A 19917-nucleotide genomic window follows, 5' to 3' on the forward strand; every position below is an offset into this window, starting at 1 on the left:
GAACTGAGAGCCCGCAAAGATCTGATGAGACCATGCTGGTTTAATGTAGTTGGCTGCCCCTTATTCTTTTTAATCTGCTGAAATTAAATACAATTGGAAGGATATTTAATGTTTTCCTAACATTCAGTTCCCACGTGAGTAGTTGCTGATGTGGCCACAGTGGTGTTAGATAAATGTGAAGGAAAGGCAAAGGCAGCATATCTCTGTAAAATGGGATGAATGCACACAGCAAGGTAAATGTTTAAGTGTGTGTGTGCTGATGGCAGTGGTGTTATGGATCAAGTTTAGTTAAGTTTTCTGCATGGATGTAAGAAACTGTCCTTTCTTTAGCATTGCTGTACTTTTCCTAAAGCAGCTTCACTGGCTTAAAACCTTCTAATTGTAATATATTGAGTCAATTTAGCACTTTTTTTGGATAAACTCTAAATGGACTTTTGGATTTGTTTTAATTTTATTTAAGGGATGCCATGGAATGAATACATGGGAGCGAGACATGTCAGTTGCTGTTGCTGTTCTCAGATTATCTAATTTAGCATAATTGTCTCTTTAGGCTTTCTTATTTTTCTTTCTTAATTGTAAATTGCTTTGGGATTTATTTTTTTTTTTTTTTTTTGCCAAACAGGATGTCTGGTAAAGTTCTGGGCACCAATACTGGCTACTTCCAAGGCACAGCAACTCTTGTTTCGCATTGTGGATTGCTTATTGCTGCCACACTCTGTGCTTCAGCAGGACAAAGAACTGCCTGTGGCTTTGCTGTCTGCCATTCAGGAAAGCCTGCCTCTTTATCTTCAGGTAAATATCTGAACTCTATTATCAGCAGACAAACGTATCTTCAGGAAAAGATTCATATTGCAGAGGATGTTTTCCTTTACCCTAATCAAAACAAGCGTTGACTGAATTTAAAAAAGCAGCAAGAGGAGTTTTTATTTCTTAGAGAAGTGGAAAGAAAATTGCCACCCCCTTGGCTTTCCTCTCATGGCATGCAGCTATGCTGTAGTACACTCCAGAGCTTCTAGTCTCATCACTGTATATGGAAAGCTTTTAGACAGCCTACTGGTTACACTGGTCTCTGATGTGAGCGATTTCTGAAACAGTGGATCAAGTAGTAATAATATGTAGTGAGACACTTTTTAGGTCATCTTTGACCTAACCGTACATAATTATAGATGAGATAGTCTTTTTTTGTTGGTCTTAGGAACAAAAAAAAATCTTCTGCATATTATGGCACTGGTTTGTCTTTATGCTTTGAGAATGTGTTTTACTGAATCAAGTTTCTGCTGCTTACTCTTATATGGCTAAAGTGCTCTTGCCCATTATTCCTCCTATTCTTCCCTCAGCTTCCCTGTCACTCTTGAAACCATGCAAGGCTTGCTGGTGTTGTAGAAACATACTAATTCCTGCTGGTGAGGAAAAGAAAAGAGTGTATTTTTTAAATAAATAAGTTGACATGTTTTCCTTGTAGATCCTTGGGGTCTTTTTTCCTTACCATTTTCCCTTCCCTCTTAGTCTTCATTTTGATTGCAGTCTTAACTGACTTCTTCGCAAGGCTGTATTGAAAAACAATGCAGTGGTGACATTGTAAACATCCCTCGGATTTATTCCTTTTGAAAGTAGTTGCCTTGTGATCGATGACATGTCATATGGAAGTAAATATGATTATATAATGATGTGCAGAATATGACTTGCTTTGCTGCTCTGTAGGTATTTTCAGAAGCTATATACATGTAGGACCATCTGGACAATGATATTACCACAGAGTGTGACTGTCTGTTTGCTAATTTAGTATTTTAGTCAGAGAGCCAGTTTCTCTGGAGTCTGCACAGACGGATGTAGTCTTGAGATGAAACCACTTGAGTTGGTTTTGAAGTCTAAGTGTTGTGGACCCTTGTTTCCTGTTTTCTTTGCCAGTTTCTGACTTCCTGACCTCACTTTTGTATTCTTCAGCAGTCTGCTGCATAGTCCACATGCTTTCTGGCTATGCTAGATGATCTTACTTGACCAAATAGTTTGTTTTAGACAAATGCTGCTTCTAGAAAATGAGTAAATCTTCAATTTGATGAACACTTGGTAAGAGAAGACAAAGAGGAGAATTCTTGACTTATTTTTCCTGTTTCAATTTGGGACTTCTGCATTTTATTAAGTGTTTGTATTTACAAAGTTCCAACATTTATAAGTACTTCAAAATGCTTTATTCATTCAAGAATACTTCCTTCCCTTTTATTTGGAAAAGTGGCAAAATTCTGATTTAGAATCAACTCAAAATGAAAATATTTTAAGTTCAGTTTAGAAACAAAATATAACTCCTCTGAGATTCTTTGAGATTGAATGGATTCTAGGCACTCTCTGACATCTCAAGTTATTATTTTACAATTGGCTTAAGACTAAATTCATTCCCTTTCACCACCACCACCATGTGCATTCCCATTTAATTTGCTTTAATGATTCTGTGAATATCAATTTATGAGCTGAACCAAATAGTAACTAGCCCCACAAAACAAACAAACAAAAACCAAAAACCCAAATGGGCATGTCAAAAAAGAGTGATAGAACAGTTTATGTGGGAGGAAAAGCATGTAAATATGGTGGGAGGAAAGATGGAGAAACAATTCTTGGGAAATAACCTCACCTTGACTGAGTTAAACTGCAGGTGAAATGTGTGATCAGAGCCTCCTTGGGTGGCTACCCTGTGCCTGATGCTTATTCATGGAGGTGGAGCACTGGCATTTTAGTGTAGGAGCCTTAATTCACCCTAATGTTAGACTAGCATTGTTCTATAGATCTGTTCCTCTTAATACTCCAGCTTACAATTTAATCTTGTGGCAGTTACATGAAAATAAAGAAATAGGCGTCTGGAGACCATGCAAAATATCTTACACATGCAAATTCTTTATTCATAGTCAAAGTATAAAAGCCCTTGAGTAGAATTTCTACTCAACAGTCTTTTCAATTTTTATTTATTTACTGGAAAGTTCCAGGCTCCATCTCTTTTTCTTTTCCTTCAACTCCTTAGTATGGGCTGCTCCTCCTTTGTCAAAAAAAACCTAGAGATCTCAGAAGACTTCTTAGTTTTGCTAGCAATGATTTGCCAAAAAGTCTCTCTTTCCAAAGCATTTAACAACTACTCTTAATGTGGTTTTTTGCAATCGGATATGTCTGTCACGTATTGGCCTCATAAGTCACCAACGTGCCTGTAACAAATGTGGATAAAGCCTTCCCAGATCTTCGTCCGCGAAGCCCAGCCATGATGATGATAATGTGGTTTACTTGATCCAGGTTTTAAAGGGATTTGAAATAAGTCTTAGTAGCGGGTAATTAATTTCATACATCCATTGATGCAGCAATCTTATGAAATCCTATAGAATTCCTGGATTTTTCCATCTTTTAGGACAACATACAAAGCTCCTTCTCTTCCCACACAGTAGTTTATTACTACTTCCCATAAAGTAGTTTATTACTACTTTCACAATTCATCAAAACTGATGACTGCATCTCATCATCCTTCTTTACCCCAAACATACAGGTTTATTTTTAATAGATCAAAATTAAAGACTTCTTTTAGTTCTACACTGGCACACATAATTGTCAAATGCACTAATTAGAGCTGGACATTGCATTTCTCTCTCCTTGCTTCAGACTGTCTGTATTTACTTATGTTTGTGTTTATATAGAAATTTGGGGTATACGGTTGTGCCTTTTGACAGCTATTGGGCAGCTGGTCTGTTCTCCACTGTACATAGAGCTTATCTAGAAGTTTTTTTCAAACTCAAGTCTGATGCTACCTTGTCAAAATAGCTTAGTTCTAGCAGCTTTTAAACGTTTTTGTTTTTTTTTTTTCTTGCCTAAAGAGTTACTGTCTGGATACTATTTCTATCACTGTGCATCATCTGTTTTGATAATATTTGATGACCTAAGAAAGATTCTATTGAGATATAATGTAAAAATTGCCCTCAGAGTTGTTTGAACAACTGACTTCAGAAAGTAAAGCATGAAGAACATGAATGAACAGCCATTTTACAATTTTATGGGACTGTTCCTAATTATGAGACTGTAAGGCATGTAAAATTTAACCCTAGGTATTTCACTACTGTAAAAAGCAGTTCAGTTGATTTGTATGATAGTGGATTGCTGAAGCCTATCATAGGAAGTTTCAGATTGAAATGGCTCTTGGTAGATTTCTTGGAGAATGATTTGGAGAAATTTTAGTACACATTACCAGAAATATGGGAAAGAACTGAAGTGGTGTATGAAACTTGTTTTGGAGAAGAAATATTAGTTTAGAAATGTCTTGCAGAATACAGTGTGGATCCATGGAATAAGCATTTTATACATAGTGATAGGAAAGGTAAGATACCCTGCTTGATTTATCAGTGTGAATCCTGTCCGATACAGAAGACTGTTGATTTCTATGTAAATACAGAGAGTGGTAAAAGAGCTTCATTCTAAATAGTGCTTGGCACATACATTTTCCCGTGATTTTAATGGGTCTGTGCAGGCTCAGCATTTGTCAGAGATCAGACCTTAGAAGCCCTCCCATGAGCCACATCTGTGGTCCGATATTTGAGCAAGCTTATTAATACATTTTGTGAATTATAGTATGTATTTAATAGGAATCGTACAACATTAATTGGTGAGCAGCAGATTTATTCCAACAGCAGGACTTATAATATAAGTCATCATTAGGTAGCTTGGCATTTCTGCAATGAATAGTTCCAGTAATCCATACTAATCGGTTCTTTGCTCTCCACAGGTGATTTACAGATACATAGATAAATCAGAAGAGGCAGCTCTGGCCACAAAAGGTTCCTGCAGTGAACACGCACAGGATTCAGTTGCCTTTCTGCTAAAATGAGGAGCAGATGATGTCATGCCTCTCATCTCCTCTTAAAATGTCTTTGTTTTTTTTTAACCTCAGAAGATGGCTAAAGAACATAGTTAAGAAAAAGGAAGCTGCGCTATCAGCCCTTTAGAGTCCATCTGCTTTGTAGAGATTGTCCTAGGGGTCTGATGAGATTGATTTCAAATCCCTGCTCCGGAACTGCAGTCCAATAGCATGAGTTTCTTTTTTCTCTCATATGAACAGTATTACTGGTTAATTACGGGTGGGATTTAAAAGAAGAAATTTCTGTGTGATTACTTTGTTGTTTTGCCATTGTACCTGGAGATTTGCAGCTATTGTGCGATGTTGGTAATTTATCCCTTGTGCCACTTGGGATATGGTGTTGTCAGACTTTGTTCAGGTCTGTTGCTCTCTGCACTTTGTAAGGAAAAGGAGTAGTCCACAATAAAGAACACAGTGTTGAGCTGAATTCAGTGGGCCTTTGTGTCCAAAAGATAAATCTAAGTTTTTTTCTAGTTTTTTGGGACGCAGTTTCCAAAATCAATTTACTTCAACTCAAAAAACAAAAATGCTTTTATGAAGGATCAGGCTAGGTTTGTTGGTTCATTTTCAAATGAAATTACTAGGTCTGCAAAAATTAGTCAGCATTCTTTCAGATATCTAAATTCTAATATTCTTTTCTTTTTATTGCTATTAAATATCTCTAGGATCATTTCTTAAAAGCTCTTACTACTTAATAACAACCAATTTCTGTTTTTCTTGATACTGTGTAGCATTTGTTGATCTTCAATTTGAAGAAGTCTCATTTTAGTGACTATTGTTAGTTTTTCACAGCTCTTCACAGGTGCTCTGTTCTTCATGTATTCCTTCAGGTATCCTCTGGAATATTGTGATATTCTTTGTGTCCCTTTTATCAGATAAATTAATAGACTTCATCACAGATGTTTGGGGATTTTTAGTGTTAAAAGTCTAGAGTCTTAGAAGTGCCAGTTCCGATATTTGGATTATGGAATACGTTCTGTCTTTCTGTATGAGCTGTACTACAGAAACACAGGCAACTCTTCTTTATGCCTGATGCAATATCGTATTGAAAACATCAAACACTCAAGCTTACATACTAAATAGTCTGTCATCTGTAACAGTCTCTCTGGGTCTGCTACTTGCCAAGAAGTAGCAGACTTCTTGTTTTTAAGAATTCTGATATAGCAGCAGCTGCTTTTTCCTACAAAATTTTGTGCTATGTACGCAAAAGGAGGAGAGAATCTGAACTTTCAGTCAAAGCCTCGGTTGAGGAAGTATGTTTTTTTATCACTGAGTCTTGCTAAAATTACCAAGGAGCCCTAGAAATGTGTGAAGTTAAATCCTTAATGCAACAAATCTGCGTTCAAGAGAGCCACCTACAGCAAGTCTTCAGGCAGGTAGTGAAGTGCCTCATTTCTTGAAATCTCATGTTTCCTGTATTTGTTTACTGTGGAACCAAAAGTGGGAACTCCCCATTTCAAGACCCTGAGCTATGTCTCAGCCTGCATTTTCCTGAAACAATTGTTTTGTCACATTCCCACAGGCAGGTATAGATGAAAATGTTTTTGGGGAGGGACTCCAATTCAAAAAGGTACAGAAATACTCTTTGTCAGTATCTGGGAACAAAAGCAGTTTAACTTGAACTGTTCATTCCTATATTAGGGGGTATTAATTTACCTTAGCAACCATAAATATTCAGGCAGATACTCCTTCTACCAAAACTGGAGTCTAATAGAAGTTTGAAGTACTTTTGTGCTTGACCTTGCTTTACATCATTATTCTTGTTGGACAAAACTGTTCTCAAGAGGCTTCTGTTTGTGCTGCTGACTGTGACCCTTGAGATGGAAGATCAGGGGAGTTTATTTTTTTCTTAGTGATTTGTTCTTCTTTCTCTCAGGAATCAGGGGGAAGGAAACAAGTTCTTAACTTCCTCTTATGGCAACCCATACTAGTAAGAGTACTACTCTTTTTTTCAGGGATGGATCATGTATATGTTGTGTAACTACAGGTAGTGTTCAGATAAGCACTTTCTGGGCAAGTACTTTCATTATAGATTTTTCTCTGGATCAATATAGCTTATATTGGATGAATAACAACAGTTTTAGCCTTATCTTAAACAGAGTTTAATACCCACTCTAAATCCCTTATAAATGGTGCCTAATTTACCCTAATTTTTTCAGACTATGAGCAAATTTCTTGTTGTTGGAGCTCAATTGTAAGTGCTCATTTTTCTGCTATATCATTCATACAAGAATTTCACACTGTCTTTTACAAACAAGTGAGATATTTATTCTTTTTCTCCCTTCTTAAATCTTACCTGACTAATATACTTCGTTAGACCACATACAGGATTGAAAAAGAAATAAGGAGCTTTCGGGCACAGAAACGTTCTCAGGTCTGAAATGCTAAAGTTCTGTTTTAAATTTGAAAGGGAGCTTGCGTGTCCCAAAGCTTATCTTCCAATATATTAATTAATCTAGTAAAAGATTTTTCTCTCTTTTGCAAGCCTTGCCTGCCTCTGTCTTCATTTGCAGACTGTCATATCTGCACCAAATTACTGATGCTTATTTAACAGGCAGTAGTTACTCTGTGTGCAGCAGTTTATGCAGCGTGTAGTGTGTATTTAGCCTACAGTTGCTAAAGATTTATTCAAAAGTATTGTTAAAAATTTATTCAATTTCTCACTTTCTATAATTTTCTTCTACAGGGCCTGTCCTTCATATGCTGTCAGTCTCAAACACAGGGTGCCTATTTAAATCAACTCCTTGGGAGCATTATTCGACACTATTTTGGACGATTTCTCCCTTCTTCTCCGACTGTGCCTGGTACTGGACAGCATCCTATGCTGACTGCTTTATGCAGTTCCATTACAGCCCCACAGATGCTCCGTCTACGGAAGACCACTTTGCATGTCATAAGGTAAGGACTAGTGAAGTAAAAAACATGACTTATTCAGATTTCAGAAATAGCTAATTAGAGAGGGAATGCCTCTGTTTTCTTCACAGTTAACTGATAGTATGGCTGTAGGAAGAGCCTGTGAGTTGCTGGGCAGGGAGCAAAGGAAGGACAGCGTGTATACATCAGGAGAGTAAAATTGGAAAGACTTGTGAGACAGTAATTAAGGATAAAGGTTCTAGGCCATAAGAAAAACTACTGCATGAGGTCACATGAAAAGGAAGTAATTTTCTAGAAGAATTACATTCCAATATGCATCATCATACATTTGTGTCTCAGATTGTATTTAGGGTCACAGAGGGGTAGTGCTTATAGCTGCCACAGTTACCTGTGCACAGTTACCTGCGCTCTGTAAGTGTCAGGGTATACACAGGTGTGCCAGCTACCCAGGGGAAATGGAAAACTGAGCCTGTGGGAAGAGGAAGACATAGAGACAGGGAGATGGTACAGTGCTGTCACTGCTCACACAATGTCAACAGCAGCTATAAATCTGTGTCCCTGCTGCTGAAAGGTTGAAGCTTTGTTTTATATACTGCAGAACAGTGAACAATTCATACTTTTTGTCCATGTTGGGAAAGAAATTAAACCCCATCGAATGCAAGGTGATTGCTTATATCCAAGGTAATTGGATTTTTATTTGTTAAAGAGTGTGTATACGTATTGATTAAAAAAATAATTTCAGAGTTGATCTTGAGTAAATATAATAGGCAATTCTGTAAGTAAAGTCTGTATTGTCACATATTAGAGGAGTGAATTAAGATTTCACAATCTTAGTTCTGACATGTTTTTAACTTATGTATACTCAAACTTTGTCACCTTAATTAAGTTAGTTTTGAATGTGTGCATGCATGTGTGAACATTGAGATTGATAGCGGAAAGAAAGTTCCAAAGCTGTAATGGCACTTGGTGATTTTTAAGATGTGAAACATTCCTTAGGGATCTGGGAAGAATGTGGAGGAAGTGAGCAACACTGATTTGCAAACTGTTGGGTGGTCAGGAGGCAGTTGCTGGGTCTGTAAACAAATAGGTACAGTTTTCTGGCCACTTTGCCATATGGAAGCTAGTTAATATATTGCTGCCACACAGAGGAAATGGAACCACACCTTCAGGAGGATATTATGTCAGAGCTACAATAAAAGAGCTAAAATAAAGCACCCCACTTTTAGTGGAAGGGCACCCCCAAAAAAATGTGGGAAATTTTCAGAGTAATTAATGGGATAGAAGATTTTAGAGTTGCTAATATTAAAGTAAGACCACATAATGTAAGAAATATAGAAGTAAAGTTGTTACAGCTTTCATTTGCCTAGTCACACACATAGCTTCAGTGCTCTGAAGCTGTCCAATGAAGTACCCAGAGCTCTGAAAGTCAGGTTCCATTTGAAAGGTGTAAGAGCACCCCTTACTGAATTTTAATAATGATGCTGGTTTTTTAATGGATGCATTGCTCAGTAAACATGCATACCTTGTTTGAGTAGATAACAGTAACTAATATTAAATATCTAAAAAGCTTTTTTTGAAGGTTTTTGGAGTGTTGTTGCTGACTAATGAACCAATCTTGTATTCTTTTCACCTGCACTCTTCTGTCTGGAATGCTTCAATTTAAACTTATTGTCTTCAGATTTCATTAATTGATGTCAAACCAACAGTAGTTTGTATTCTTGTATTCTTTTGTGGAAAAACAACAAATCAAGGTGTTTGAATTGGAACACTCCCTGTGTGTGATGTTAAAATTTGCTCCTATTGCAGATCAACCTTTTATCTTTATGCCAGATTTTATACTGGAGATGATTGTGTTAATTCTGTCAGAGCAAAAGCAGTCATTGGTGTCCCGTTACAACATACTGTTGTCAAAAATAAAATAACAGTACCAGTATAACAGCAGAACTGTTACCACAAGTTGGACTGTGAATTTACAAAAGCACAAAAGCTCAATAACATAGTTGAATAACAGCTGCATTATGGATATTGGTTTAGGATCTTAGAATCTCAGCTCCTTCATTTATTCAACTCTGATGCTGCCTTTGTATTTTAACTTTTATAGTCACACTTGGCTTTTTAACTGTAATTATGATAGCTCTTATTTCTCACTTCCCTCTCAACAGAAGTCAGAAGGCATCACTGTCCTCTGACAAATTGGGAGTCGTTGCTAAGACTAAGACAAATAGAATCCATTATTTGAGCCCAGATAAAGATAGAAATCTATGTAATAGGCCTCTTGCTGAAATATTACAGTTATTTTAAGGTATATGGTCCTTGCATTGAATGGAAAAAACACCAAATTATAGACTTTGTTCTGGTTTGCTTTGTCTTCTCAGTGAAAACTACATGCAGTTCAAAGGCAGTGCTCCACCTCCTCGCTTGGCCTCCGTTCTTGCTTTCATTCTTGAAGTACTTCAGAGAACCCAGAGCACTGAACTATGTGACATTGAATTAGTTCTCCCATCTGTGTTGAAATGCATGGTATTGGTTAATGAGCTACAAGGTGAGCTGTTTGTTTGCTTTAAGTACATCTCTCCACACCTGTAGGATGTTTTTACTGCCGAGCATCTTTCATTCCAGTATTTAAGACTCTCAGATGAGGTGAATAAGATCATCTGGCCAGCTAAACTGGACAAGTTTTTTTGGTTTTTTTTTCCACTGACTGGTCTGGGACTTCTCTCTTTGAGGCAGAGAAGTCCTGCCTTGTTTTGCTCTCTGATGAACCAATCAACTTCTCAAATCTCTTCTTCAAAGAGCATTTCCTTTCTCCCTGTCCTTCTCATCTAGACTTGGCAACTGTGGAAGTTTTCTTCCACCTAAAACTTTGATACCAAGTAAGACTGGCGTGTGTTCTCCCCATAGATGTATTATAAATGGATTAAAAGTAGCATGTTGCTCTCCGAAGGCATCTTTGAGTCTTCTTTCTTTTTTTAGCATGCTTTGTTTCATAGCAAGAACTTCTTTATTTTTAGTTTCTTAAAAAACGAAGCACTCTGTTCACTTTATCATTATATAATGAATGTGCATAAGCTGCTAGTAGAGGCATTAAGCAAAATTGGGATTCACTTCTGACTTCTCCTGGGAATTTTCTCTAATAAAGTACTTTTTGATTCTGGTCTATAACAGTTTCAAGGACAAGATGTACTTAGGAAATTAGCTGAATCATCACACAACTTTCTTCCCTCTTTTGCCATTACGGCCATACCTGCTGGAAGCTGAGAGGACCCACCTTGCAATGGGCTGGGGATTAGAATGTGCTGGAAGTGTTGTGCTGCTGTAGCCACCAGCTCACTGCCTGCCTGGATGGGCCTCTGCTACACCCTTCTAGAAAAGTCCTTGCAGCCCAGTTCCACCTTTATAAAGGAAGAACTGTATCTTGCAACTTGAGTATTTATTTAAAAACAATTATTAATAAAATAATGAAGGCTTGTTTGTTTGTTTGTTTCCCTTAAAAAACAAGTTAGGGTGGATTTCAGAACAATATTCACCGTTGAAAGTACTAGATCTACATAACTTAGGGCAGGATATAATGCTATGACTACCTTTCTTTTAAATAAATAGGAATGATTAAAGAATATAAACAGAACTTACATTTAAATAAAATCTCTGTTTCCAATAAGTGTGTATCTCTTTACATTTACTTAAAAAGACCATTGTGTACTTAAAAATCTGCATGTTTAAAGGATAATAGTGGTGAAAATAAGACTTTTGCATAAATCTGTGACTCATTCTGTTCTTTATAGCCAATCTAACTGTTTTCACAGTAATTTCACTTGCCTCAAAGTAAAATGAAACCTTTTCTTCTCATTTAAAAATTTTAGTCTTCATGAAAGACATTCTCCAGATGGTCAGTTCAAGAGCTCTGTGTGAATCTTGTGATTTTTTTCTTTTACAGTTAAAAAAATATCTACAGACATTGTACAGAACGTGGTAGAAGGCTGCCAAGCAGGGTCAGGAGGAGAACATGCCACCCAGCTGACTTCTGTATTTAGGTAACCAGAAAATATGCCAATTGGCAGCGAAGCTGCTGCAAGCCGATTGACAGCAAACATGTTTTTTTTAAATAGCTAACTATCCTTAACATACTGCATTGTTGCTTGTTTATGGTATTTAAGTAATGGTACTTTTGGCACTAGTTTTGAACACAGCTTGGCCAAAAAGCCAGAGGAAAAAAATAGAAGAGGGAAACATACCTACTTTCTTATGGATGAGGTACTGTTTTCAAAGATATATAGTAGGGAGGTATGTTGCTGCTGCAGTGGGAAAAACTCCTCAGAAATGGTGATGGTCAGCGTTAGGTGCTGTGAAAGATGTGGGTGCCTAATTTGAAGTGCATATAATGGAGATCGAATCTTCATATAGCAAGCTTAGATTTTTTATTTGCTTTTGCAACAATGATAATGTAAATTATGCTTATTCCATACTTATGCAAAATTAATCCTGTTTCTAACATGGATACAGTAGAAGAGCTGCATGACCTGACACCTGAAGACATTCTGCAATCCTTAAGCACTGCTGCTGTATTAGGTCAGGTCTAGATGAAAGCTTCAGAGAGACTCTCCAAAATAAGAATGGATGTTTGTGGGCATGACAGTCTGTACCTGATTTCGCCACCTCCATGGGATGTGTCATCCCTAGGGTGTTACTTCTGATTTGAATGTAATCTGTGATCTTGTAAGACCTCAAACCCTCAGGAAGGCAAATGAGTGTGCTTCCATCCTGCGGTCTACCCTGCTGAAGGTCAAGTGGAGCCTTACAAGAAATGCCAATGTGATTTCTGCAGATTTGAATCTAGAACTCTTGTTCATCTTTTTTCCTTACAAATATTATTTATTAAATAATAAATACATGTTTTCATTTTGCATTCAGACACATTACAAAGTGCAGTCCTTTGGAACAAGTCATCCCTGGTGTAATAGCAGCAGAATCTGCCAATTTGCTTAAAAATAAACGTGTGGGATTTTTAGCATTAGGCTTCAAAAGCATAGCTTTGTTTAAATAAAGTATCCCAAGTAGTGTAGTCCAGTGTAACAATATGAAAATTGTCATGCAGCTAGATTGCTTGTTCTGATTAGACTCTTCAGTTGTTCTTGGCATGTTCTCTGCATCTAGTTTTGACCCTGCATTAAATGCCTCTATGTCCCCCTCAGGCAGTTTATCCAGGATTATACCGCTGTCTATGATCACCGGGTTTTCAGCATACTAGAAACAGTGGCAGTCTTGGATCAGATGTTAGTTACCAGCCTGATTCCCACAATCACACAGTCTCTGAAGGATTTGGAGTACAAACAAGGTCTTGGAAGAAATGCTGCACAGAGGTTTGATTTTTATTTAATTTTGGGTTTTGACAATGAGCAGTAGAGGTTTATTCTCTTGAAAAAAAGCAGTTTTATGACAGCAGCACAGATAATGAGTCATTTTTTTAAGGGTGTTCAGCCAGAAATCTGCCTTAACTCAAGCATTTTGTGGTTTTAAGCCATCTATATTTGCTAAATATTTCCAGAGGTGTTTTGATACTAGGGTCTGCACACCTCAGCAGAATTTATGTGAAGCCACGTTGCCTCTGCTCGCTCCACTGTATGTTGCAAAATAGAATAAAGAATTCCTGCCCCAAATAATTTTCCTATCAGTCCCTGTTTTAGAGGACTTTATGGGTCATATATAAAATTATAGTATATTCAAGTATGATCTGAGATACTTGGAAAAGAAATACCCATAGCTTAATTTCAGGAGTTCTCTCATAACCTAAACATAGAAGAGTTGTCAGTGTCCAGAAAAGGCTGGCTCCAAAAGGCACAGCAGACTCATACTTCCTCCATCTGCCCCAAGAACTTAGGACAGAAATATTTGACTTGTGAATCCATCTGGCATTAGGTGGAAATGGCACATGAGGGGAGCAGCTTTGCACAGAGTGTGGTGTCTCTAGGTGCGGATGCAGCACTGTACTTTCAGCACCTCTGTACGAATACTGTTGCAAAACTCCAGGAAGCTCTGCCTAGTGTGGCACTCAAGCCAAAAGGGCTTCTCCTTTTATTTGCAAAACTCCAGGAAGCTCTGCCTAGTGTGGCACTCAAGCCAAAAGGGCTTCTCCTTTTAGTACTGCTCACTGGAAGGCTGCCCTTGACTCTCGGTGTTGTCTGGGACGGGACCTGGCCCCAGTGTTTGCATTAATGCACATCCTGGGACTAGTCAAAGGCTAGGATTCTAGTGACACCTCACCCTGGGGAAGTTTTAAGGTGTGTGTTGGCAGAGCCGGGACTATAACAAGTCCAAAAGACAGAGTTGTGCAAGATGTAACCCATGAGACTCTAAAGGGTAGTCACAAGGTTTTAATTTTCCATTTAACGAAAAATATATTTAACTTATTTGTAATTGTATTATTCACTTTTTATTATCCGGTACCAACAAATACATTTGCTTTTATTTAAGAGAATTCAGTCAGGGTCAACTGAATGTACCATTATATGCAGGATTTCCATACTATCTGCTTTTCATATTTTGATAATGTATTTCATAGCCAATTTTTTTTTTGTTGTTAAATTCTGTTATTATGGTAAAATTCATCCCACAATCTATAAAATACTGAAGGAATGCAGGTTGCTTAAGCTTCCTGAAATATATGCTTGGAGATTACTGATTACATTTTTTTTTAGCCTCATCACTTAAAACTGTGTATTATCTAATCTGTTGTCAATGTTTTGTATTAATAATTCGTATTTATAATATGCTCCATGACGCAGCAGTCTGAGATGATCCATGAGCATTTTATTGTAAGAACACTAATATCTGATTTTCTCTCTTCAGTCCTGGCCACTAAATAACATTATATTAATATATTCTCTGCAATTACTGTAGACACAGAAGTGCAAACCCAGGTATATATAAAAGAAGCGAACTTCAGAAGTTGCATTATAGTGGTGATGTCCAGTGTTGTTATTGCAGAGAACTAGTATGAAAACTTCAGTTTTGTTTGCTCAAGTTGATATTTCATGACAAGAATACGTAATTAGAAAATACCTAAATGTCAGAGACAGTACCTTAACAATAATTATATTGTCTAGGTTGGAGAGTATTAGAATGAACTTAAGGTGAAAAGTCTCATCAACACATATGCACTCTTCTGGAAAATCAACTTGAGTGACAGTTCCCTTCTGAATTCCAGGTTTATTTTAAAACAGTTGTTGTCCTTGGTTGAGGATGTTGGTCTAAATCTGTGTTAGTGCCAGCCTGCACCTTAGTGCCAGTGGCTCACATCACTGGGCTGTGGTGTGAGTCAGAAATTTCTTAGGCAGAAATAAGAGAGCAAACATGATGAAGTCTGAATGCTAATCTCATCTAAGCCTTTTAAAATGAAGAATTTCTATTTCACAGCAGTTTACTAAACAAGTAGACTTCTAGGCATCTTCACTACACTTCTAGTCATGAGCAATGCAATTCTTATCCTTCTTCCAGTCTGTCCATAGTAAAAAATTCACAGCAAACAAAACAGTTGAATAGGTGGGGGGTAGCTCCCATGTTTTAATATCCCGATATGTAAACAATGATTTTGGGAATTATGTGCTTTTACTCCTAGGATGTGTGAGATTGTTTAAGTAATGTGTTACATTTTTCTTGTTTGTTTTGTTGTTTTTTTTCTCAACAGAGAAGCCTATAAAAGACTCTTATCTTACCTCGCAGAGGCTGGACAAAATGAGATACAAAAACTGGAAAATGAGACAGATGAGTAGTGTGCTGGTGATTAATTCTTTCCTCTTGGATGTTGTGACACTGTCAATACCTAAAACTATACTCTACGACACAGTAGACAAGTTCTTTATCTTACAATGGAAATACATTTATCAATTTTGTGGTTGTTTTTTTCCCCCAATTTATGTATTAATTTTAAAAATTTCTGTGGTATTTAATATTGTCATGCATCTGAAGATTAACTCAATATACTGATGGATGGTGACTGAAAGATACAGCTAATTTATTACATATTTAAATGTCTGTATGAACAGAGCCTCTCTTGCAACATACAAGACAGGATTTCAAAGAATTAATTTCACAACTCAGTTCACATTGAGACCTGTCCCTCTTAACAGTGTACTTTCAAAAATCTTATTCAGTCTGTCCATAAGAAAATCTTAACTTTGTACTTCCTAATTTATTATTTTAGCAGAATAAGAAAAACCTGTGCTCTCTAGTACTGAACTTGTTGAATGCAGTGTATTCACTGGGAGTTCTGCCAGTATGATGATGTTGATGTTGTGCCAGTATAGTGTTGTTAAGAGAGAGTTTGTGCTTATGTTGCACAGAATGTATATAGTTGTCTTAACCTTCCACCTGTATTAAAACACTTAAGTCTTTCAGATTCCAGTGTAAAATCTCTCTGTTGTCTTTGTGGGTAATATAAGAAAAGGTGGGTTCAGATTTCCCATTTTCTCCCTTTTCAATATTATGTTCTTAAAATTAATCCATAATTTCCAGGGATCCTATGATCTTTTCATTAACCATGACACTGTTAATTATCCACTTAACTTAGACTAAATGTGAGGGAAAAAGAAGAGAGGATAAACTTCTAATGGAAATTATCAGGATAAACTTATCCTGCGTATATAGGATAAACTTCTAATGGATATTATCATAATCATATATTATTCCTGTTTGCCTGAAAAGTTGGATTTTCAACTATTTTGCTGTTTATTGATCTTTCTGGGATGGATCTAGCTCTGTAACTTTCTCTACATTTTTCTTCTCTAAAGTTCTCGGGGAACTTTTATTAATGGCTGTGGTATCCACATTTTTCACTTCCCTAGATAATCAGTATTTCTGAAACTACTTACTGGACTTTGAGAGTGGTAAATCTGCCCTTCATGGCAACGCTGGTGAACACACTCTTACTTTTAAAGTTACTCACATTTTAACTTTACAGTGTTAATGGGAAGGAAAGATTATTTTTGTGTCTAATAGCTCTGCAAAAATCCCTAAAATCTTTGTTCAGAACCGCTCCTCTTTCGTTACAGTAATCTTACCAAGTTGAACTAGATAATCTTCTTGCCTAAGTCGGCTATCGGTACTTCAGATAATGCAGTAACTAAAAGCCTCTTTAGGCTACTTAATAGTGCAGAACATAGAGGTTCTTTTCATTATGAAAGTGACTTACTGAATTTGCATTGTAGCTTCTTGTAAGCTTCTGTACCTGGTAGGAGCTTTATTCATCTCAGGAGGACTGTGCTGCTAAAATGCCTTTTCTTTTAAAAAAAAAAATACACCCCCCCCCCCCAAGAGAGATTGAGATATCTTTGAGATTTGAGTCCTACCACCCAGTAGATTACAGAACAAGTGTCTTACTGTAGTATTACTTCCTGAAAGTAAAAACTGTAACTTTTAAAAGATGGAGCAGATATTATAACAAAGCATTTAATGATGTGTTTAGTAGGTTGTTAAAGACATATTTAATACTATCTCTAGTGGTTGGAAGTTTCTGAAAAAGCAACAGGACTTTATGTAAATGCACAGCAGCTTCTGGTGCATGAGAAACTAATTTAAACAGTTTGGAAATTACCATTCTTCTCTGTCACAAAGTTAATGTGAGCAGAAATACTGCATTTTGCATCATATTCATCAACCACTGCCAAATGGGCAATCTGGTTTGGTCTCTTTATTTGGTATGGACATTTGCAGATATGACTAATAGTTCTGACAATATTAATGAGAGGAAGGCTTGCAGAGTGCTAGACTAGGCTGACTTACCAAGTATACACCAAAACAACAATCCAAAATTATGTCTTGTTAGATGCTGTCTGTATAAAAGCTGCTTAAGACAATGAACATTATTTAAATTAAACCTTTCTGTAATATTTTACATATGAACAGTTTGGTTAAAAAACTAAAAGCAAGTAGATTCAGACTGGTTTAAGGAAGAAATTTTTTATGATGAGGGTAGTGAAACACTGGAACAGGTTTCCCAGAGAGATAGTAGATGCCCCATCCCTGGAAACATTGAAGGTAAGGTTGCATGAGACTCTAAGCAGCCTGATCCAGTTGAAGATGCCCCTGTTTATTGCATATTGTTGATGTATTTGCTTAAATATTCAAACATTACCCATCTTACTACATTTGGACAGATGGACACTGCTGCAATTCTTCTTTTACCCAGCTCATTCAGGCTTCTGTGTCCTCTCACAGGCTTGGAGCAACACCATTCCTAACAACCCTACCGGGGTCCTTCCTTCATTCTCTTCTTTCCAGCCAGCACCTGCCCACACATGCTGCTTCAGAAGGCAGTGCTGATCATCAACCTGCTGTCTCACAGAAGCATTCAGTATTAACAAAGGGCTGAAAGGCAAAGCACTGTTGGGTGCAAGACAGTGTGTTAGAGACTGCTTTGGTCTGAGTTAAAGTCAGATCTGATGTGCCAAAGCCACACGCTGCAGGTGAGCAGGCTGACTGTACTAAGAGGTCACCAATCCAGACAGCTTTATATTGCCACAATTTTGATCCTGAAGTGTCACCATGAAGTGGCAGCCTGATTTCTGCTTTTATAGGCTCTTCCTTTGGCCTGCATTTTTGTAGCACTAGGGCAGCATTTTACTTTTCGGAAGGAAAGGGTCTCTCACAGTATGTTGTCTAAAAGTAACACTGCTTGCAAGGACAGACATTTACTGCAGTTGTAAATTCTGCAACTGATGGAGAAGAGATGCTGAAAATAAAGTTGTAGCCAGAGTACCTAGTTCAGAGAAATTTCAGCATTCAAACTCTTCCATATAATGAAAAGCTAGTGGCATTAAGCCATTTTGAATGTTGTCATGGTTTAACCCCAGCCAGCAGCCAAGCACCGTGCAGTCACTCACTCACTCCCCCACCAGTGGGACTGGGGAGAGAATTGAGAGTGTGAAAGGTAGAAAACTCATGGATTGAGATAAAAGACTGTTTAATAGGAAAAGCTGAAGCTGTGCACACAAGCAGAGCAAAACAAGAAATTAATTCAGTCCTTCCCATGGGCAGGCAGGTGTTCAGCCATCTCCAGGAGAGCAGGGCCCCATCACATGTAACAGTTACTTGGGAAGACAAATGCCATCACTCCAAATGTCCCCCTCTTCTTCCCCCTACTCTATATACTGAGCATGATGTCATATGGTATGGAATATCCCTTTGGTCAGATGGGGTCATCTGTCCCAGCTGTGTCTACTCCCAACCTCCCAAGCATTCCCAGTCTCCTCACCAGCATGGCAGTACAAGAAGCAGAAAAGGCCTTAGCTCTGTGTAAGCCCTGTTCAACAGTAACAAAAACATCTCTATACTATCAACCCTGTGTTCAGCACAAATCCAAAACACAGCCCCATACCAGCCACTGTGAAAAAAATTAACTCTACTCCAGCCAAAATTAGCAGAAATCTTAATCAATTACTCGTAACTATGGGATTGCTGTTTGTCAGTGGAGTTTTAACAAAATATTTAATTTCAGTAAGCTTTTTTTCCCCCAAGCCTGGTGCATGGTTTGTGACCAGTGTCTCCCTGCTGACAGGAGACCTGTCTGAAGGACAAGGGGCATGAGCCTTGTGAGCATTTCTTTGCTGATGTCATTGGCCAGAGCACCGTTCCAGGATAAAAGAGGACTACTATACCCTTTTCTTTCTGCAATATATAGAACTGAGATCTCAATAGACAGTATTTCATTTTTATATTTTTCCTATTCCAGAATTCAGGATACCAATCACCTCTGACCCATTATCATCCTTGTGCTATGAAACAGATGTCCAGCATATTATGAACAATGGCAGACAGAGAGAAGTCTGGCTTATCTTCCCTTTAGTAACCTTAAAATGATAACATAAAAAAAGACACCTTCTGTTCAGAATTCACATGCAACTTCCATTAGTCCCACAAAGTTGTACCTCTATTTTATAAGAATTCCTCATGTGTTATTGTTATTAAAGAGCAGAAACACGGTAATTTAAGTTACTCCTTGCTTTCATTTTCAATGACAAAAAAAATAGAGAGGGAGAAGGCACTTGTTTCAATAAAATAGCTTCTGAAATAGAAAAATTCACACCTTTTATGCTGGAATAAGAGCAGCAGGCCTATAGAAAGAATAAGGTTCTGCATATCTGTTGTAATTGCACAGAAGAGGAGCTGCCAAT

At 37.5% G+C, this 19917-nt stretch overlaps 1 protein-coding gene across 1 annotated transcript in view; it reads left to right on the forward strand.

Annotated features, from left to right (window-relative positions):
* MMS22L (MMS22 like, DNA repair protein) overlaps window positions 1-16184 on the forward strand; it is a 97069-nt gene extending 80885 nt beyond the window's left edge. Inside the window, exons 19-24 of the mRNA XM_032683930.1 lie at window positions 623-792; window positions 7566-7777; window positions 10129-10295; window positions 11688-11784; window positions 12943-13110; window positions 15435-16184. Coding sequence (XP_032539821.1) covers window positions 623-792; window positions 7566-7777; window positions 10129-10295; window positions 11688-11784; window positions 12943-13110; window positions 15435-15519 — 899 coding nt within the window. The 3' untranslated portion in view covers window positions 15520-16184. The remainder of the gene's footprint in view (window positions 1-622; window positions 793-7565; window positions 7778-10128; window positions 10296-11687; window positions 11785-12942; window positions 13111-15434) is intronic.
* The last annotated feature ends 3733 nt before the right edge of the window (window positions 16185-19917 follow it).

The sequence above is a fragment of the Chiroxiphia lanceolata genome, chromosome 3 (assembly GCF_009829145.1).
Source record: "Chiroxiphia lanceolata isolate bChiLan1 chromosome 3, bChiLan1.pri, whole genome shotgun sequence".
Classification (NCBI taxonomy): Eukaryota; Metazoa; Chordata; class Aves; order Passeriformes; family Pipridae; genus Chiroxiphia; species Chiroxiphia lanceolata.